General features: G+C 37.8%; 2 protein-coding genes across 2 annotated transcripts in view; one reads left to right on the top strand and one right to left on the bottom strand.

The window, feature by feature from the left end:
• Window positions 1-22,660, bottom strand: part of VAV3 (vav guanine nucleotide exchange factor 3) — a 309,997-nt gene that overhangs the window by 172,821 nt on the left and 114,516 nt on the right. Inside the window, 4 exon segments of the mRNA XM_036768194.1 lie at window positions 3,119-3,218; window positions 11,845-11,948; window positions 14,959-15,027; window positions 16,003-16,095. Coding sequence (XP_036624089.1) covers window positions 3,119-3,218; window positions 11,845-11,948; window positions 14,959-15,027; window positions 16,003-16,095 — 366 coding nt within the window.
• LOC118856399 (40S ribosomal protein S23-like) lies at window positions 7,767-11,389 on the top strand. Its single transcript, XM_036766681.1, has 2 exons — window positions 7,767-7,782; window positions 10,929-11,389. Exons 1-2 carry the CDS (start codon window positions 7,767-7,769, stop codon window positions 11,387-11,389), a joined length of 477 nt encoding a protein of 158 aa, XP_036622576.1.

The following is a 22,660-nucleotide window of genomic DNA, read 5'->3' as shown; positions in this document are numbered from 1 at the left end:
ACTAGAAATGCGAGGACTGCATTTGAATGCTGAGACAAAGCCACTGTTCCTTGCCATGCATGAACAAACAAATTTAATCCAAAGATGATAGCAAAACCTTATTGTAACCAAGCATTTCTCTATCCTCTCTCATTTGGTATCAAACATGATACTAATATTGCTAAGACAGAAAATAAAAAGACTTTGATTTTAATTTTAATTCTTTAAAGTAGAAATGTTAAGTGGACAGAATGGTATAATTGGAGGCATCACAAAATCTCAGGGTTAGAAGGGGCCTCAGTGGTCATCTAATTTAACCAGTAAGCAAACAAGAATTGTCCCCCCAAAAAGTGCACTTATGAAGTGCCTGCTATGTTCCAGGAACTCAGCTAAGAAGTTCACAAACATCATTTCATTTGATCCTCACAACAACCCTGGGCGGCAGGTCATGCCATTATTCCCATTTTCCCATTGAGAAAACTAAGGCAGATGCAGGTTAAGTGATTCACCCAGGGTCTCGTAACTAATAATTGTCAGGCTAGATTTGAACTCAGATGGACCTAGCACTGTGCCATTCCTGTTCTATATCATGACTACTCTGAGATGAGAGATGTTGGCCTCCTTGTTATTCCTCACACAAGAGACATCATCTCTGGGAATTTTCCCTGGCTCCTCCCCCACCCCCATGCCTGAAAATCTCTCCTTCCTCTTCTCTATTTCCTGATTTTCCTGACTTCTTTCAACTCTCTGTTAAAACCCCACCTACAGAAAGCCTTTCCTATTCCCCTTCATGCTAATTCCATCCCTCTATTGATTTATCTCCAGTTTATCCTGTATCTGTCTTGTTTGTACGTAGTTGTCCATGTGTCATTGCCCCCAATCAACCATGAGCTCCTTGAGAGCAGGGACTGTCTTTTGCCTTTCTTCGTATCTCCAACCTTTAGCACAATGCCTGGCACAAAGTAGGAACTTAACAAATGTTTATTTACTGAGTGACTGATGCTCATCAAGCTATTGGTGGTAGATCATGAGTGAAGGAACACCTACTACCCACCCACGTAGTTCATTCCACTTTTTGCATCATTCTGACTTTTAGAAAGTTCTTCCTGACATTAATGGAGCATCTAATCAAGCCTAAATTTCCCTCTGTGCAACTCTGGCCCAGGGCTTCTCATTCTGCCTTCTCAGTCCAAACAGAAAAGTCTATTCAGATCCAACACTTTGATACTCAACACTTCCTCAGCACCCTCAGCTGAGTCTCTCCTCTGATGGAGACGTGGAGGGCAGAGTAATAAACTCCTCCCAAAATTCCCTTTACAGAGGGCTCTGGATTGTCCAGTTAAATTCCATTTCCCATCAGCTGCTCTGCTTGCTTCTGAGTCCATTAACATCATGTTCCTCAGAGGAATATCATGCCCCCACATGGGTACCCTCTGGTGGTCCTGTCCTCCTTTTCAGTTTCCTTTTCTGTGTCATCTTTCCCTTTAGATTGTAAGCTCCTGGACATCAAGGGCTGTCTTTCTCTTTCTTTTTTTTATCCCCAATATCTGACATATAGTAGGTGCTCAATAAATGTTTATTGACTATTGCCTACTCCTTTTTTCATGGTGATCCTTCAAATTCTTAAAGATGGTTATCATGAACCCAGCAAAGTTTCCTCCTCCTCAGGCTAAATATTCTCTGTTCCTTTAACCCATTCTCATATGGCATGAATTTGAGACCCTTCCCCATCTTCATACACTTCACACCCATTTCTGAATGCTTTTCAGCTTAGCAATACCCTTTCAAAAACATGGCATCCAGAAATCCACGTAATATTCCAGATGAAGTCTGTCCAGGGTAGAGTACAATGGTATTCAGTAAGAGGTCCCAGATTTGAATCTTGTCTCTTTCACTACTACCTGTGTGACCATGGGCAAATCATTTAAACTCAGTCACCTTCAGGTAGGTGGTTTTTTTTTAGTTTTATTTTTTCATTTGTAAAATGAGATTGTTGAAATACCATACATTAATACCATGATTCTAAGTTCTACTGTTCATCTCTGATGGAAGTTCTCTACTGAACAATGAAAGAGATACAAGAAGCCTTTAAATTATGAAAAGGTTGTATCCTAAAAGAGCATTTCTTTCTTGGTTGTTTGGAATTCAGAACCTATTATCCTACAGAAATAGAAATTAGTTTCCCCAGACCAGGCCACAAAAAAGCTATTTAACTTAAAATCTTATAATATCTAAGGTTCTCTCAAACATATTCCTAGAAGTATGTTAAAGAAGCATCATATAAGAACCTTAGGCTAAATCTGAATTACTCGATCACCATAGATTAACCCTTTAGATGAACTGCTAGATTCAGGGGCAAGTGCCAAGCACAGTCACATATTAGAAAATGCTCAGGAATTTCGGAGATGGGGATCACAGATACACCACATTTGTACCCACTCCCTAAAATATTTTAAATCTAACTTAATGTAGTAAACAAGGCAGCTAGGCGGCACAGTGGATAGAGTACAGGGCCTGAAGTCAGGAGGACGCCTCTCTCTAAGTTCAATTCTGGCCACAGACATTTACTAGCCGTGTAATCCTGGGCAAGTCATTTAACCCTGTTTGCCTCAGTTTCCTCATCTGTAAAATGAGCTAGAGAAGGAAATGGCAAAAACCACTCCAGTATCTTTGCCAAGAAAACTCCATGAAGAGTCAGATGTGACTAAAAACAATCGGACAGCAACAATACATGCATGTGTGAATCTCCTCTTGTAGATTACAGGACAAAGGAACCAGACATACTTTATCTTCCTACTTATGTGTGGCATACAGCCTTGCAGAGAGTGGGCATCAATAAATGTATGCTGCCTGAGTATATCTATTACATAAAATGAGGTGTATCTGTTTTCTAAAGCAGTGTTATCAAAAAATTGTCAGGATAATTAGAATAGTCAGAATAGAAAAAAATAATTAGAAAGCCTTATTTTCTAATTATTATTTATATATTATATATTTACAAATCATCTTAATATATTATTTGTACATATCAGAAATATTATATATACCAGAAAGTTTTACATATCGTAACAATTCTCATAGAGGTTCATTCCACTATTTTTTTTTTCTATATGACATTAAAAGAAAAAGGTAAGGGCACCTCGAGTTTCAACTTGACATCTTCTTTTGTCTTAGAAATAAAGTCTAAACCAGAGATGGCTGACTCCACTCCGCTGCAGTACTGCCCATAAATAACCAATCTGAAAGGTAAAAAAAAGGACAAAAAGGGGGGGAAAAAGAAATAGAAATGAATAACAAAGGACCAGAATGAAACGGAAGGCAGAGACACAGGATAAGTGTCTACATAAAACCACAATTAAGAAAACCTACAACAATCAAGTACTAATCAATCTACTAATTGGCTACTAATCAAGTTAGCACTAACCACTAAATAACAACTAATCAACCAATTAACAAATCTTTATTAAGTTCCTACTGTGGCAGGCACTGTGGTAGCGATTAGAAATAGCTAGGTGCTATCCTATGGTTAGAGTCCTCTACCTGGAGTTAGGAAGACCTGAGTCCAAATCCAAACTGAGACATTTATTAGCTGTCTGACTCTGGGAAAGTCACTTAATCTCCATTTGCCTCAGTTTCCTCAACTGTAAGATAGCAATAATGACAGTACCTATTTTTCACTTTCAGAGTTGTAGTGAGGTTCAAATGAGATAATATGTACTTTATATGCTTTAGAGCACTTAGTACAATGCCTGGTGCATAGTAGGTGCTTAGTAAATCCTTATTCTTTCCCCTCCCACCCTTTGGCCCCCAATTAGAGGGCCATAGTCAAAATAAGAAAGTATTTATATATTCCATATGTATATATATATATATATATATATGTATGTACGTGAAAACAAGAATTTGGACTAATATTATTGGAAGCTTATCCAGCTCTTAGTACAGTTCCTGGTACACAGTAGGCACTTAATAAATGTTTATTGATTGATTATCAGAGGTATATTAAGTATTGAGATTATTTTAATAGTCACTTTAATTGTGATATATCTGAACCTCAGTTCTCCTATGTAGCTTGATAGTTGCCATCAGTGCCTTTTCACAGGTGATCCCCCATGCCTGGATTATACTCCCTTTACTCACCTGTACCTAGCTTCCTTTAAATCATGTCTCATTTACCACTTTCTTCATAAGGCCTTTTTCAAACCTCTCAATTACTAGTATTTTTTTTTATTTCATGATATTATAGTGCATTACTTTATATTTTGGAGGTAGAAAAAAGGAAACAGACTGCTCCCTTCATTAGCATGGGAAACTTCCATTTCCTATGCAGGAAGCTCCCCTTGCCATTATAGACGAAAACCTGGATGGGTTTTGGAGGGGGCACCAAAAAGGTTAAGTGCTCACGGTCACAAAGGCAGCATGTATCAGAGGCAGGGTTTGATCCCAGTTCTTTTCAACTGAGGCCAGCTCTCCATTCACTATACCACACTTCCCTTTTACTATCACACATATAATACTTGCTTCCCTGTGTATGTATTATATACCACAGGCTCATTTTTGGTTTTACCCCTCACCCGTGGTAGGGAGTGAGTGGTCAAGCTCAGGTTTTGATTGAAAGAGATTGAGAAAAAAGTCACAGACCAATCAGACACTAGAAATATGATCATGGTCGGAGAAGAAGGAATCAGTGCATGTTCCCTTTGCAGGATCCTCCCCTGCTTGGCGAGCAATGAGCTAGCCATGACAAGGACCAGGCAGAGGTCCCCATCAGGAACAGGTCACCCAATAGAAAAGAACCAGGCTCCTGTCACCTATACCTAGTACTATATCCTGACCACAGAAGATATTTAGTTGAGGTTTGATGAATTGAATTAAATATATAAAATGAAGAGAATGGCCTGGATGATTTCAAGAATGGCTTCTGGATTGGTCTCCCTTTCAATCTAAGAATCACTGAAATCCCAGAGTGGTAATGATATGAATAAGAAGAACTCACATTTCTAAAGAGCTTTCGTATTTACCAAGTACTTCCCAATAGTCACCTATGAAGTAAGTAACAGAGACTTTCTGGTTCTCATTTTAAAGATGAATAAAAGGCAATGTCCAAATTATGCCCAAAGAGCTATAAAACTGTATGTACCCTTTGATCCATCAATACCACTGCTAGGTCTATATCCCAAAGACATCCAAAAAAAGGGAAAAGGACCTATTTGCACGAAAATATTTATAGCAGCTCTTTTTGTGGTGGCTAAAAATTGAAAATCAAAGGGATGCCCATCAATTGTGGAATGGCTAAACAAGTTGCATGATTGTAATGGAATACTATTGTGCTATAAGAAATAACAGGCAGGATAAGCTCAGAAAAACCTGGAAAGACACACGAACTGATGCACAGTGAAGTGAACAGAACCAGGAGAATGGCATATATAGTAACAGCAATATTGTTCAATGAAGAATTGTAAATGACTTGGCATCTCAGCAATACAATGATCCAAGACAATCCCAAAAGACTAATGATGAAGCATACTATCTCCCTCCGGAGAAAGAACTGACATTGTTTGAATACAAACTGAAACACACTATTTTCACTTTCATTTTCTTATTTTATTCGAATTTTCTTATACAAAATGAATAATATGGAAATGTTTTGCATGGTTGTAGGTGTATAGCCTATATCTAATTGCTTACCATCTCGGAGGGCAGGGAGGGAGGAGGGATAGAATTTGGAACTCAATGAGGGGAGCAGAACCAGGAGATCATTATACATGATTACAGAAACACAGTATCTGTAAGGACTAACTTTGATAGACTTGACTCCTCTCATCAATGCAAGGTTCAAAGACAGCTCCAAAAGACTCATGATAGAAAAAGCTATGCACATCCAGAGAAAGAATTATGGAATCTGAATGCAGATTGAGACAAATTTTTTGCTCTCTTTCCCCCCCGCCCTTTTTGGTTTTGTTTCTCCTTTCTCATGATTCATTCCATTGGTTGTAATTCTTCATTACAACTGTACTCTTACATAAATAAGTTGAAGGTGAAGGTATATGTAGAACCTACATTGCATTCATTACATGCTGTCTTGGGGTTTAGGGGGAAGAGTGGGGAAGGAGAGAAAATTTGGAATTCAAAAACTTGTGGAAATGAGTGTTGTAAACTAAAAATAAAAATAAATTTAAAAAAAGAAAAGAGAAAAGAAAAAAGAATTTGGAACTCAAAACTTGAAATAAAAATGTTTTAAAAAATAAAAAATGAAGAATATATGTGCCTTGAGCATAAAAAAGGCATTGTCCAAAATAAAGGGAGGTTCAGAAGGAGAGGTGGCTTGCTCAGACTGACAGTTTAGCCCCAGTAAGAATGTCCAAATGACATTATTTATGGAAGTATTTGGATTTTCATATACTTGAACGGGAAAAATAGAGGTAAATAGATCATTTGAAATTAATTTAAGAAAGATGCTAATTGCTAATTGCAAAAGCAGCATGATATAGCGGATGCAGGGCAGCTAAGTGGTGCAGTGTATAGAGCACTGGGCTTGAAATCAGTAAGCTTCATCTTCCTGAGTTCAAATCTGACCTCAGAAACTTACATGTGACCCTGGGCAAGTCACATAACCTGTTTGCCTCAGTTTCCTCATGTATAAAATGAACTATAGAAGGAAATGGCAAACCACTCTAGTATCTTTACCAAGAAAACCCCCAATGGGTCCTGAAGAATCAAACACAACTAAAGGACAACTGAACAACAAAGTGGTTGGGATATCAGTCTTGTGGTCTGGATTCTAATCCTCCCCTCCCCTCTTGGATGTTTAGTAGTTACCCGACTCTGGAAAAGTTATTTTACTTTGCTTTCCTTATCTGCAAAATAGGGATATTAGTATCTCCTGCCTTATAGATTACTGTGATGATCAAATGAGATAGTATATGTAAAGTACTTCACAAACATTAAAAGCACTATATAAATGCAAGTTATTATCATAAGACCTCCCTATTAATGCAGACGTATATTTTTATATTACTAATCTGTGCACGCCAACATTTAGAGATGTTATTCAAATAAGGATATCACTTGCTGGGATACAGAAACCAGTCCTTTTATATATTTTTGATAATAATAGTGACTCAACCCATATCCCCTCCTTTCTACGTCCCCATTGCGTGTTGTCTCCCTGCCCCTCTTCCTTGAGAGCAGTGGCAGTCTTGTTTTCTTGTTTTTGTAGTGCTTAGCCCGGGGCCTGGCACATTAAGCACTTAATAAATAGATGTCCATAATTAACCTATCTATTATCTGTCTACCTATCTTCATACAAGCATAAAATGAGATAACATGTAGGGTGCTTTGCAAACCTAAAAGTATTATATCATTTTTAGCCATTATTATTCTTTCCCTATGCCCCACTCACCAAACTGAAAGGCTTCTCCTTCGCCACCATCCAAAAGTGTGTTTTCTCCTTTTATTTGAATATAAGCTTCATAAGGATAAGGACTGTTTCTGCATATGTGTTTATTTCCTAAGCTCAGTGCAATGATCAGCATATAGTATAAATGCTCATTCATTCACTCAGTGTATCGGGAATGGTAAGTGAATTCCCTGTATTGGGTTTTTTTGGACAATTTTTCCTTTTTTTCCTCAACAGAACAAATGTGCTTGTGTGGTCTGAATTTCATTCTTGAGAAGATCTTACCTCTCTTCATCTAACTTTCCCTTTAGAATCTTCAACTCTGAGTTCCTACTATTTGTCCTTTCTCTGAACTCCTTCAAATCTGCTCTCCTAAGATCTAGGTAAGATGTCAAACTTTGCCGGTAATTTTCTTTCTTATCTATCTTGAACTCTAAGTTGACATGGTCCCTTCCTCCCAAGGTTCCAGTGGTTTATGCATCACCAACCAACGTTTCCTTGCGGGAAAGAATGAGGACCTGAAGTAAAGTCCCCCAAATCTTTTAAAATTGAAATTATGTAACAAGGCAGGCCAAGAAGTTCTCAACTGATTTGATGAGACTCCTCCAGAAGATGTTCAGATGGTTGGAATACCTTGCTATGTGTCATGTCCTTCCTCTGGAGCAGTTTTGCATTCTCTTTCTAGAAAGCATCATTCAATTCCCCTTTCTGACCTAGATGTTCTATCATATATTCTCATCACTATATAACTTGTGTTCTCCTGGCATTGGACCATAAACAAGTCCTTGCCTTTCTCCCATTGCTGTATTTCCATAGAGTGATATTACTGTTTTGATATAGCTATTACCACCCCCCTCCTTTTATCTACTCTGTTCCCTTTGGATATGACATACCCTGCCATTGCTCTATTCCAGTCATGGTTCACATCCCATTAAGTCTCAGTAATACCTATGAGGGTGAACTTTCCTATTTTAATTAAGATCTCTACTTTACTTTGTTACCATTAATATACTCTGTATATTGAGTCCCAGTCATATGAAACCATGACTCTTGTTACTGGCATTCATGTTTGAAGAGAAGTTAATAGTCTTCTTTAAATTACAGGACATTTGAATGAATTAATAGGTCTTCAAAGTGCTTTACAAATAGTATTTCATTTTATTCTCACGACCACCATGGGAGGTAGGTGCTATTATTCTCATGTTACAGATTAGGAAACTGAGGCAAACAAAGGTCAAGTGACTTGCCCAGGGTTACAAAGTTAAGTGTCTAAGGCCACAACAGTGACTCCAGGTTTAGCACTGTATTCACTAAGCTACCAAGCTGCTTTCTATTTTTTCCCACTTTTTTCCATTTGTGATATCTGCCTAACCTGATAGAGTTGGATAGCTTTTCCCTGTTCCTCCATCTTTTCAGTTTAAAGCCTTCTTGACCAAATCTTCACGTCTTCACTTCTTTCCCACAAAGCAAGTGTATTTTTAATGGGCTCTCATTAGGCATGTTCCATCCCTGATTAAGATGACATAACTCTTAAGATGCAATAATTCTATCTTGTATCTTAAACCCTGCTCCAAAACACTACATCTCCCTTGTATAGCTGCTTTCTTCACCAGTTGTTAACTTTCTATATGTGATTTTGCTCTTTCCATCTCCTCCTTATCTCCTCCCCAAAGCCTTCAGTTAGAAAAAGCAATGAAAACATGACCTATGTCCCTAAAGTTTTTATTTTCTTGACCAGGACTTTCTAGATCTAATTTGTAGGTTCTTTTTTGGCAGGTGGAGGTAATTTGTCTCTATATGAATCAATACACCAATGGGCAGTGGTCCTTGAGAAGGCTCTCTGTTACCTCCTAGATGCTTGGTTGGTTGGTTATTGTACTTCATTCTTGAAGAGGACCAAAATGACATCACTATGCTAGCATCAAGTTACAGTGTGTCAGACTGTGACTGATCAGACCAAAGGAGCTTGGAATGTTCTACCACGGTTGGGCACAAACAGTCCATGTAAACATTTGGGATGGATTCTGTAAATTTGTATATCTCACATCTCTTTTGAGCTACCTCTTAGATATGCACTCCGGGAAGAAGAGGACTTTTGGTTCTTTGTGTCAGTCCAGGCATATAGCTATGGCTGCCTGAGTATCTTCTCAGCAGACAGTTGACAACCAACAGAAGTCTTAGTAAAGGAAAACTCACTTCTGTTATATAAACAATATCATCTAATAGATTCATTGGTTTTTTGTTTGGTTGGTTGTATTTGTTTGTTTGTTTGTTTTAAGCTAGATAGAACCCTATGATAGAATGCTCTCCTTCCATCTTCACCTCTTGGCTTCTCTGGCTTGCTTCAAGTCTCAATTAAAATACCTCTTTCCACAAGAAGTCTTTCCTGACACCCCTTAACTCTAATGCCTTCCTTCTGTTGACTGTCTCCAATTAATCCTGTATGTAGCTTGTTGGAAGCCCCATTAAACTTTAAGCTTCTCAAGATTAGAGACTCTTTTGTTTTTCACTGTATGGCACAGTAGGCATTTAAAAATGATTATTCACTGACTGACTACTATATTGCACTGCCATGCACATAGTAGGTACTGTAATCAGTGTTCTTGAGTTTAATCTAAACCAACCTCCTGCTTTTTCATATGTAGAAACTGAGGCACAGAGAGATAAAGTACTAAAAATCACATATTTAGTTTATGGGAAAGCTACTAGGATTAGATCCTAGATCATCTGTCTCTCCTTCCATTGCTCTTTACCCTAAACCACTGTGATTCTGAAAGAAAAAAAAAAGATGCACCCACAATGCTATAAGAATCCAAGTGGCAAGAAAAAGCAGTTCTGTTGGAAGGGAAGAGGGGGCAGGTGAGGGGGAATGAGTGAATCATACTCTCATCAGATCCAACTTGAGGAGGGAATAACATACACACTCAATTGGGTATCTTACCCCACAGGAAAGTAAGGGGAAGGGGATAAAGAAAAGGGGGGATGATAGAAGGGAGGGCAGACAGGGGGAGGAGGTAATCAAAAGCAAACACCTTTGAAAAGGGACAGGGTCAAAGGAGAAAATTGAATAAAGGGGGACAGGATAGGATGGAAGGAAACATAGTTAGCCTTTCACAACATGAACATTGTGAAAGTGTTTTACATAATGATACACGTGTGATCTATGTTGAATTGCTTGCCTTCCTAGGAAGGGTGTGTGGGAAGGGAAGAGGGGAGAGAACTTGGAACTCAAAGTTTTAAAAGCAGATGCTTGAAAATTTTTTAAAAAGTTGTATTATGCATGCAGTTGGAAAACAAGATATACAGGGAATGGGGCATAGAAATCTTTCCTGCCCTACAAAAAAGTAAGGGGAAAGGAGATGCTGGGGAGACTGGGGTGAAAGAGGGGAGGGCTGACTGGGGAACAAGGCAATCAGAATATATACCATCTTGGAATGGGGGGGAGGGTAGAAATGGGGAGAAAATTTGTAACTAAAATCTTGTGGAAATCAATGTTGAAAACTAAAATATTAAATAAAAAAAAATTTTTTAAAAAGAATTTTGTGTTTAGCTCTCTTTTCTCTCGGCCTGAATGGCAGCAGCATCAGTAAGTGCCGTGGTCTTCATACTGCTAGAAAACTCCAAAGCCACGGGAAAGACCAAAAGTGGCATGACAAGCAATACAAAAAAGCTCATTTGGGCACTGCCTTGAAGGCCAACCCATTTGGAGGAGCATCTCATGCCAAAGGGATTGTCTTGGAAAAAGTTGGTGTGGAAGCCAAGCAGCCCAACTCTGCCATCAGGACTGTGAGAGTCCAGCTGATTAGGAACGGCAGAAAAATCACTGCCTTTGTTCCCAATAATGGCTGCTTGAACTTTATTGAGGAAAATGATGAAGTTTTGGTTGCTGCATTTGGTCGAAAAGGTCATGCTGTTGGTGATATTCCTGGAGTCCGATTCAAGGTTGTAAAAGTTACAAATGTTTCTCTTCTGGCCTTGTACAAAGGCAAGAAGGAAAGACCAAGATCATAAAAACTGTATGATGTCTTTGTCATAGTAAAAAATTTTCATGTAACAAAAAAGAACTTTATGTTTGACTAGAACACAACCAGATCTACAGGAGGCTGATTAAAAAATAAAGAATTATCATTTCAGCCTTAGCACAATGCACAAATGCTTCCTATAGTGGCCCATGTCTGGTCAAATGAGTAATGCAAAGGTTAAAAATATTAAATGTTACTTTTCCCTTAAGAATTCTGACCAATATGTTGGCCAACCAGGATTCCAGAGGGACTAAGAATGAAGAATGCTACTCACCTCCTAACAGAGAGTTGATAGACTCACAAACATGGTCAATGTGAGAAGTCATCTTGCTTGTCTATGTATATTTGTTATGAGGGTTTTATTTTTCTTTCTTTTTTCCAGTTGGGGAAAAGATAGGCAGAAGAGAAATTTGTTAATTGAAAAAACTAATTTTAAAAAGTTACCTTTCTTTGTAGTTAATGAAAATTTGATATAGATTCTGGTCATTTTTATTGACAATGGAGTCATTAATCTCTTGTGTCAGGTTTCGGTGAACTTTCACCAGTTCCTTGAAAAAGAAAATAATAACAGAACATTAATAATCAAATTCTTCAAGAGCCCACCTTCCTTAGCCCACCCTATCACCCACACCCCAACAATACAGAACCCAAATTGTGGTTGGAGCTGCTGTTCATCACTAAGTTGATTTATCTCCCCACATAAATCTGCCAATATCAGGGTTGTAGATTTATTTTTAAAGAAATAAATCACACATGGGAAATAGCAGACTTTGCCTTGAAATGTCAGTGTCCATGCAACAAGAGAAATTAACTTATTAGTTATTAAGAGCTAATTTGTCCAGCATGCAAAATATGTGTGGCTCCTTTTTATCCACTTTGTAATCATTTATAATTTTTAAATAAAATTAGTCAAGTGCTTAATGTTTTATTGACAAGAGAAAGTAACGATTATGTCCCTGGGTGTGAAAAATTAGATTTGTACATTGGTCAATTAATGGTATCCTTATGTTAAGCTAACAGCAGTCACACTAAATTGCTTAAAACATCAGACAGTTAATGGCAGAAAGAAAGAGCTAATAAATTTGACTAAATAGTTGAGCAGCGCTACTTAACAAGCAAAAGAAGTTCACAATTTTTCTGAAAGGCAGATGATTTCTACGCTTCAGGCAGAAAATGCATGTCATAACCGGGAAGAGATAGACACCTCCTCTATTTGAATCAAGGACTCGATTTTCCCATTATTCCCCTCCTTGGTGCCTTTGAGTTTACCTTGGCTTAAAAGACTAATTTTTGCACAGGAGAATGGAAATAAAACCAGAGTTATTTGTCCTTGTCACTCTGTCGAGATAACGGTAAAATCCGCAATAGTTGGAATGTCAAATGGTTCCTAAGATCAGAAGCTATAATCTAGGAAGTTCCACATCTCAAGCTTTCTAGGACAAGCATTGTTCTTGTATGCTGAAAGGCAATCTGACATCATGAGTACTTCTACCCACTATGTGGAAAAATCGATGTGTGTGCATGGGAAGACATAAATGAACTGAGGCAGAGTAAAGTAAGCAGAACCAGGAAAACAATACATGAGATGACTAAAGCAATGAAAGAGGAATGAACAACCAAATAATCTCAACTGAACACGGCAAAATCATCATAACCAAACTGGAGCTCAAAGAAGAGAAAAGGGAAGGACCTCATCAGCTTCTATATAAAGAAGGGGACCTATGGGTATAGGACACTTAGCACACTTTCTCTATATCTTCATTAATTTTGCTGAATTGTCCTCCCACCTCTCCCTATTTCTTTATTCTTTTTATAAGGGATGGTTCTGTGGGAGAGAGATGGAGAGGGTAAATATATTAGCATATTTTGGATAATCTTTTAATAACAGCTCACATTTATATAGCACTTCAAGGTTCCCAAAGTACTTAAGATATGCTATCTCATTTGCTTATCACAATAAACTTATTTTTGTTGTTTGGTCATTTCGGTACTATCTGACTCATCATGACCCTATTTGAGGTTTTCTTGGTAAAAGTATTGGAGAAGTTTGCCATTTCTTTCTCCAACTCATTTTACAGATGAGGAAACTGAGGCAAACAGGGTGAAATGACTTGCCCCAGTTCACACAACTAATCTGAGGCCAAATTTGAACTCAGGAAGATCAGTCTTCTTAACTTCAGGTACTTGACACTAAATACGAACCGCAGGGTATCAGAAATTGATTTTCAATTTTGAAACAGAGTAAATAAGAAAAAGTGAGAGAGTTGGGGTAGCTACCCACAACAACCCTATATAGTAAATGATATTTGTATCCCGATTTTGCACATGAGAAAACCAAGGTAAAATAACTTCGCAGGCACATAGTAACTAAGTGCCTATGTGAGGATTCAAATCTAAGCCTTCCTGACCTCAAGTCTAGCACCCCACTCATTATGCTATGAGGCTTTTGCAATTAGCATCTTCCTTAAATTAATTTTGAGTAAGCCATCTCTTTGCCTCTATTTCCCTGTTAAAGTACATGAAAATCTAACCACTCCTCTAAATAAATTCACTTGGGCATTCTTACTACTAGAATAATACGTGCGATGATAAGGTATTTGGAATCTACCCAGAACCTGAAGGCAAATGTTCGAATGACGGATGTGGCAAAGCAGAGAAGAGGCAGGAGAGAAAATGGTACTGGGACAATACTCTGGACACAGTGGGCAAGAGGATTAGGCTGGTCTGGGTCAGGGTAGGGATGAAGAAAGAGGTAAGAAATGTTACTAAAATGGCATGCCCAGTCATCTCAATGGATATAGAACATAGACTACTAAATAGGAGGATATCTTTTGGATTCTTTCTTTCACGAAAAAGAGAAAAGTACAAAATTGTCTTCATACAGAGAGGGGGGAATTTTCAGTGAAGTTTACCATCTTATAGACTATCATAACTGAATGTATGTTTATTCATTTATTCTTCACCTGAATGGTGACTAAATTTTTCTTTAAAAACTCTAAAGAAAACATCTTACAACTATAAGGTAAATACAGAAATGGATAATATGTTTAGCCATAATAACAGCTAAGACTTGTAGAGTGCTTCAAGGTTTGCAAAGTATTTCAAAAACATTATCTTATTTTATCCTTACAACAACCCTGGAAGGTACCTGTTATCCCTATTTTACAGATGAAAAAACTGAGGTAGAGGTTAAGTGGCATGCCCAGAGCTACATGTGAGTGGCTGAGGCTGGGTTTGAGCTCAAGTCTTCCTAGTTCTAGGTCCTACACTCTGTCCATTGCACCACCTTTCTTGGCTTAGCAAGAAACAGAATAGGGACTGATGTCCTTACAAAGCTCTTAGGTTGATAGAAATTCTCTGTGGAATAATATGGAATATAAATCTTTATGCCACAAAACATTCTGCAATTACAAACTGGAACGTAGAAAGTATAATAAAGCAAAGTAAAACCAACAAAAAATAAGTATATCCCCAAACTAACATGTTTTATGTGTTTCCCATGACATATTCTAAAAGCTTATCCATGTCTTCAATTTAAACTACACAGTCTTTACTTACAGGAATGTTGATGAATACAGTATCGAATTCTGTAGGTGTCAGAAATCTTTTCAGTGGTGTCATGAAATACTGTAATGAGACAATGCAGATGCTACTGTTATGTTGGATTCTTGTTTTCTAATTCACATGAAACCTTTTTCAATCAACCATCCCACCATCAATTAGATATTGAGCACCTACTGTATATTCAATACTGTGCTAATAATCCCCATGGGGATTACAAAAGCATGAAATATGGTACCTGCCTTCTAGGGATTTACAATCTAGTTGAAAAGACAGGGCATGTACAAATGAAAAGTTAACAAACAATATATACCAGTATATTTATTGCAAGGACAAAATGAGTAGGATAATAAGTGAAAAATAAAACAGATGTATAACTAGGGCAAAGTGATCAGGACTTTGCACCAGAGCACCAAATTTAGTCATCACCAACAGCATTTAAAGCTCTTCAAAGTAGAAACAACAGAGTATAACTTCTACTTCACAAGGATAATTAGTGAAGATAAGAAGTTATTTTATCGCATGATTTTTCCTTAGCCCTATCCCACTTCTTACACTCTATCTACCACAAATAATAAAAATAGTAATAATAGCTTATATTCATATAGCACTTACTGTGTGCCAGGCACTATGCTAAATGCTTTACAATTATTACTTCATTTGATCCTCACAACACTGTGAGGTAGGTGCTATTATTATCTTCATTTTAGAGATAAGGAAACTGAGGAAGAGGTCAAGTGACCTGTCTAGGGTCATACAACTAGGAAGCATCTGAAGTCTGATTTGAACTCAGGTCTTCTTGAGGGCAACTCCAGGACTTTATCCATTGCTCCACCTAGCAGGCCCTGATTGAGAACTCCTTGGTTATAAAAATTGTTAGTTTGGGCTCTGGGAGAAAGAAAGATTTTTAAAATATTTAATAACTGATCTGTTCTGTGATATTTCCCAAAGCAAAGCTTTAGATAAATGAAAATATATAATATGCGTTTTAACATTATCAATAGCAGGATTTTGTCATCCACAAAAATGTTAACCACTTACTTTTTCTATTGACTCCAATGTTTCTGTATACTTCTCTTCTGTCTGTTTGATCTCTGCAAGGCAACAACTTCGTATGTCATTTTCCAGACACTTCTACAATTAGAAATAAATAAAATTAAAATATTATTTAATGCACTGTAGTTGACTGATCGGTTCAGTATGAGAATCAAGAAAAAGCATCATTATTTGTAGGTGTTCAAAGTTTCAACTCAAAAAAGGACAGGTAGTTGATATTAAATACATACTGTAGGGTATCAGAAATTGATTTTCAATTTTGAAACAGTAAATAAGAAAAAGTGAGAGAGTTGGGGTAGTATGATAGAAAAAGCACTGGGTTTAGATCCAGAATACTCTACTGCTTACTAACTAAATCACAGGGGGCACTTAATTTATCAGAGTTTGCTTTTGTCATCTATAAAATGGGAATAATCATGTCCTAGACTTCATGGGATTGTTATGTGAAACAACAAACCATAAAGGACTATATAAAGTGATATATCATTATTAAGAACAACAATTGCAATAAGAATAAAGGTAAATATATGTTCCTTTGAAATTAAAGAGTCTGCCTGGTGCAGAGAGAAAAAATACAGAATTTGAAGTCAGAAGACTAGGGCTTGAATCTCAGCTCTGCTACTTATTACCTGTATGACATTGGCAAAGTTATTTAATCCCTATGGACCAACTGGTTTTCTTATCTGTAAAACCCGTGTTGGTGGGGGAGGGCAGAGGGGATTGGATGATCTTCAAGATGCCCAGCTGTAAATCTATGATCTAATGGGTTAGAATTTCATATCTTTCACTTGCCATCTTCCTGACCTTGGGCAAGTCATTAACCTCTCTGGGTCTCAATGTTCTCATCTGTAAAATAAAGAGGTCCTTCCTAGCTCCAAATCCTTGAAACTATAATTCTAAGAAAATTTCCTTTTCTTACATATTGTTAGGAAATTCACAACCACTGCCAATTAGCAACTTTTTTTTTTTCCAGGCGAGCTTCTCTATGTGCATGATGACTGCTTCGAGAAATCCCAATCAAAGCAATACTGAGAAATTGCACAAGATTAAATCTTCAAGTACTTTTCCAAGAACTGGAATCCTGGAGTCTGACTTCTTCCATGTCTTACTTAGAGGGTCACTTATGCTGCCCTGTTCCACACCAGTATATCCTGCCCTTAGAAACAGAGGGAGGTAGGCCATTGGAGCAATCTTCTCAGGTGGGCAAAGTCTCAGTAACATAGCAATAGGAAGTAGTTCAGTTAAGCCATGCAAATGTACTATAGATTGTTAAACACAGAAATGTGGCATGGGGCAGGAAGGAGGGGGAGGTGTTTTAAGGTAGCCACAATGTGATTTCAACAAACTACTCTTTTCAGTTCTATGTTAGGGTACTTGCTCTTATGACCTGTATCTAATCACCAGCTAAAATGGACGATCGGCCCTTGCTTAAACAAGTCTGTTGTTGCTGAGTTGTTTCAGTGATGTCTGACTCTTCACAACCCCATTTGGGGTTTTCTTGGCATAGACACTTGAATGGCTTGCATTTCCTTCTCTAGCTTATTTTACTGGAGACTGTAGCAAACAGGGTTAAGTGACTTGTCCAGGGTCACACAGCTACTAAGTGTCTGAGGCCGGAATTGAACTCAGGAAGACTCATCTTCCTAACTCTAGGCCCAGCACTCTATCCACTGTGCCACATAGCTGCCCCTAACAAGTTTGTAGCTTTCATATTATCATACTTTTGCTCATACTGTTAATTTCTTATGCCAGTAATGCTCTCCCCAACCATATTTACCCTTGAAATTTCAATTGCTACCTCCTTCAGAAAGTCTTTCCTGATTCCCCATCTGAAGTCATAGTCCCTTTTTGTGCCTCTTTTATGCATTTTAGCACTTCAAAGTTTCTGTGATCATCCTGGCATGATAGATTCCCTACAGATGGTAAAGTTTTCCAGATGTTTCTGACCGTGGGCAAGATGTGAGGATTATATGATTCCATAGAAGAACTTAGGGCCTACTCAGTAGGACCCAGGGTCATTCAAAAGAGATATCAACCTAATAACCCACTTGGGGAAAAGCGAATCAACTAAAAAGTCACAATGCCCATATTGTGATGTAAATTTAGATGAACATCCCACTGAATTAATTCATCTGTGCATATAGCTTGGATGGGCAAAGCAAATAAGCATAAACTTCTTCCAGTAATAAATAGGAGGAAGAGAGTGGACTAGATCATTTATGTGTGAATAGATCCCCTCTGAACTGAATGCTCATAAAAGGCAGAAACTGTGTCTTATTTAGCTTTGCATTCCCATGGATGTTTAGTAAGTACTTGGTGAATGAATATTTAAATTACTGGTGATTATTGGAAATAAATGGTAAGGATGAACCTCTTTTCAGGAGCTTTTAAAAACAATCTCAGCATGATTTAGGATGAAATAGTCTACAATAGAAGGAAAATCAGAATAATAGAAGAAAATTGCCTTAATAAGGAGAAAGGGCTTAAATAATAGTTTTTAAGGAAGACTGAGCCACTAAAAACAATTAGGTTTGAAATTAATGATATGTTGAAGCTTATTCTGAGTTACTTGGTATACTGAATACATATTGAGAAAAATTAAGTGTCATGCTGTTTACTAACATTTATTCAAGAGAGCTCCCATTCAAAAGAATTCAAAGAATTCATTAAAAACATATGGAAACTGGAGAAAGAAAGAAAGATATATATATATATATATATAGATATATAGATATATATATATATATATATAGAGAGAGAGAGAGAGAGAGAGAGAGAAAGAGAAAGAAAGAAAAAGAAGGAAAGAAAAAGAAAGAGAGAGAAAGAAAGAGAAAGGAAGGAAGGAGGGAAGGAAGGAAGGAGGGAGGAAAGCAAGGAGGGAGGAAGGGAAGGAAAGAAGGAGTGAAGGAAGGAAGAAAAAACTAGTTGCAAGATACTAAGACTTCTCAAATATTTCAATTTAATGATTCCATGCTAGAATGGCTCCCTTCATTTTTAAGAAAATGGGAAAGTTACAAAGGTTGAATTGAAGACCATAAATTTTGTGAAACTGCATTGTTTGTTTGGAGGAATTTGGTTGAGAGTTAAAGGACACTACAAATTCTGAATAACTAAAGTATCATCTAAAGAGTACTGAAGATGATGGATGTGAGCAGGAATCACGAAGAAGAATCACAATAAAGGAAGTCAAAGAAATGTATGAGCAAAAAGGATGATGGACTAGTGCTAGCCATTTGGACAGAGCAAGGGATAAGAGGTAGAGAGCCCATGGGGTCCATGGAATCCTTGTGATATCAAGAAGTGAGAAAACCTCCCACACTACTAGGTGAACACCTACAGAAAAGGAATCACATAGGATGAATAAGCTATACCCTAGATAGCTAGGGGGTACAGTAGGTAAAGAACTGGGTCTAAAGTCAGGAAGACCTGGGTTCAAACTCAATTTCAGACACTTTGTGTAACCCCGGGCAAATTACTTAACTCTCTATCTGCCTCAGTTTCCTCAACTGTAAAATGGGTATCATAATAATATCTACCTCCTAGTGTTGTTGTGAGGATCAAATGAAGTAATCTTTATAAAGTACTTCGCACATTGCTGGCACATAGTAGGTGCTTAATCCCTTACCTTACCTGCATCAGAGGGAGATTGTTCCCATCAATAAGGTCATACATCATTGAGCACTTGAGTGTTTTTTCTTGAAAATAACATAAACAATGCACAGTCTTTAAATGCCTTTAAGTGTCTATCTAATTTCTAGGTAAATGTTTTCCTAAGGAATAATATAGAATCATTTTCCCAGGAGAGCTTGAGAAAAGACATCAACAGCCATGTTTTTGAGTTGCCTTAAGGAGGTGTGCCTAGAATTGGATGGTTGAGCAATGGTCTTTTGAGGTTCATTCATGTCCTTACAGCTATGATCCCAAGGAAAATATAAAACGTGCAACTGACTCAATTCTACCTTTCTTTATTGTGATAAATGTAAATAAAACCATAGAATCAGAATCATAGAATTTGAGAGTTATATGGAACTCCCATGACTCACTAGTCAAACCCATATAGGAAAGCAATACCCACTGGAAAAGGAAAGGAACAAGCATTTATTAAGTGCCAACTATTTGCTAAGCACTTCACAAATATTTTCTTACTAGATTCTCCAAAGAAATGTGTGCAAGTCATATAACCACTTTTGATCCATTTCATGATCTGTAAAATGACGGGATTCAATTCATTTGCCTATAAGGGCCTTTGCATTACTAATTCTATCATCCTCCCGCTTCCCTTACTTCTATTTCCACGATTCTTAATCCACTATGCTATACAGCCCTCTCACTTACTATAGTATCATTATAATTTTTATGATTCACCTCACCATTAACTAGTTCTATGAACTTAGGTATTGGTGTTGTTGTTCTGTCATTTTCAGTTGTTTCTGACTCTTCATGACCCCTTTTGGAGTTTTCTTGGCAAAGGTACTGGAGAGGTTTTCCATTTCCTTCTCCAACTCATTTTATAGATGAGGAAACTGAGGCAACCAGGGTTAAGTTAACTTGTCCAGGATCACACAGCCAGTAAGTGTCTAAGGTCCAATTTGAATTCACGTATTCCTGACTCTCTATAGGCTCCCAAAGTTGGCAATACTGCCCCCTGGGGGGCGCTGGAATGAGCCAGATGGGCAGTGGTAGCCTCAGGTGCAATTGGGGGGGGGGCATTGAATAAAAATAAGGGGGCAGTGGAAGCATAAGGAAAGAAGAAAAGAAAATTGAAAAGCCACTCATATAAGTTTCATTTATTGTGCAACAGAGTTAAAGTTGTAGGGATTACATTATTTCCAAATAAACACAAAAATTCAAGTTATAACCAATCAGTGGTCAAGTCTGCCAACAAGTCTTTACAAGCAAGTGTTGCCAGGCGAATGTATCTAGCATTGTCAGCAAGTCCAGCATGCATCAGCAGTAATCTGCGCATGTAATGACTTGTTGATAATACAATGCTATAGGTTACATGATACAATATTGCATCATCAAAATTTCAATGCAAGAAAACACCCACAAATTTACAATAAATTATTAAATTTAAGATGTGTCATTTTTTTAAAAAAAATTTATATTGTTTTGAAATGACACAAATTTTTCGAAAAATATTAAAGAGTTTTAAAGAAAGTAGATTTCCAGGGGGGCACTGAGTTATTTTTTTTTGAAAAGGGAATGGTAGGCCAAATAAGTTTGGGAACCTCTAACCTAGCACTGTATCTACTGTACCACCTACCTGTCCCAGACTTAAGTATACCTGATATTTAAGGTTTAAGGCATTTTAATCAGAATATGGACTTCTCTGGGCACTCTCAGTTCCAACATGGGACCTTTTGAACATGCCCCAGTTTGCCTAACAAGGAGCCTGTTGCATCCCCTACCACATCAGGGTATGGGGGGAGCCTCTTTTGATTAGTTTCCTGAGTCTTTAGGATTGGAGACACTGAGCTGTCCACTCTCTTCTTTTCCATAGTGTTTTGGTGGCTCTTATCTGCTGTGATACCATGAACTGAACCAGTGAGAGGGGAAGGCTCCCTCTCTTGTACCCTATGTCCAAGAACTTGCCCTTGGGAGATGTTTGTTTCTGCCTGTGTTGTTTGTCCTCAGTTTCAGGGGCTGGAGGTGATTCCCACAGGGATCAGGGGTTTGAACCAAGACCAACTTGGAGCCAGGCAGAATGGCATAGCCAGCCAGCCTGACAAAGAAGTCCTGAGAAGCCTGGGGTCTTAGGGACTCAATCCTAAGGAGGGTTTTCTATACTTGGAAATGAGACTATCCTCTAGGGGGACTGAGCTAAACTATGAACCTAATCTTCCCCTCTCCAAAATATGAGGTGGTAGGAAGGGGGACGGGGGTTATGCCTCCCACGTATAGGTAAGAAAGCTTGTATATTTGTTATTATGCTTTCCTGTAGTAAAAATTACTTTGCAAAAACAAAATGTCCTGTGGTTCATGCGGGACCCTGTCTTTGCTTTTGCAAGAACCCATAGAGAGACTGAAGCATCTAGGTGGCTCAGTGGATGGAGTGCTGGACCTAGAGTCAAGAAGGCCTGAGTACAAATCCAGCCTTAGATATTCACTAGCTGTGTGACCTGGGGCAAGTCACTTAACCTCTGTTTACCTTAATCTACTGGAGAAGGAGATGGCAAACCATTCTAGTAACTTTGCCAAGAAAACCCCACAAAGGGTCACAGGCAGACACAACTAAATGACTAGACAACAACAGAGAGATCCTGTGCCCATGAGTTCTGATTTTTTTAAATAATCTTACACTGAGAGATCCTAAAGAAATTTGGCAATGTTTTTAAAGTCACAAATGTACTGTTGATTTTTTTTCCTGTTAACTGTCCCCTTCCAAGTCAATTCCATTGGTGTTCTTTTCCGAACTTTTTATCTGATTGCTGCTATTTTTTATACGGAATTCTGTGTATGGAGTGGTATACTGATGTGTTCTATGTTAAAGAATACTATATAAGGAAGCATTGGTATTACGTTTGCTTTGAGAAATTTGGAATCACTAGGTTACTCCTGTCTAGTAATAATGTTCACATTGCTCTTCCGGACATTTAAGCAGACCTCAATGGTTTGCCTTTTGTGAAAGCAAAATGCCCAA

The sequence above is a fragment of the Trichosurus vulpecula genome, chromosome 7 (genome assembly GCF_011100635.1).
Source record: "Trichosurus vulpecula isolate mTriVul1 chromosome 7, mTriVul1.pri, whole genome shotgun sequence".
Classification (NCBI taxonomy): Eukaryota; Metazoa; Chordata; class Mammalia; order Diprotodontia; family Phalangeridae; genus Trichosurus; species Trichosurus vulpecula.
This window is presented reverse-complemented; position numbering and strand designations above follow the sequence as displayed.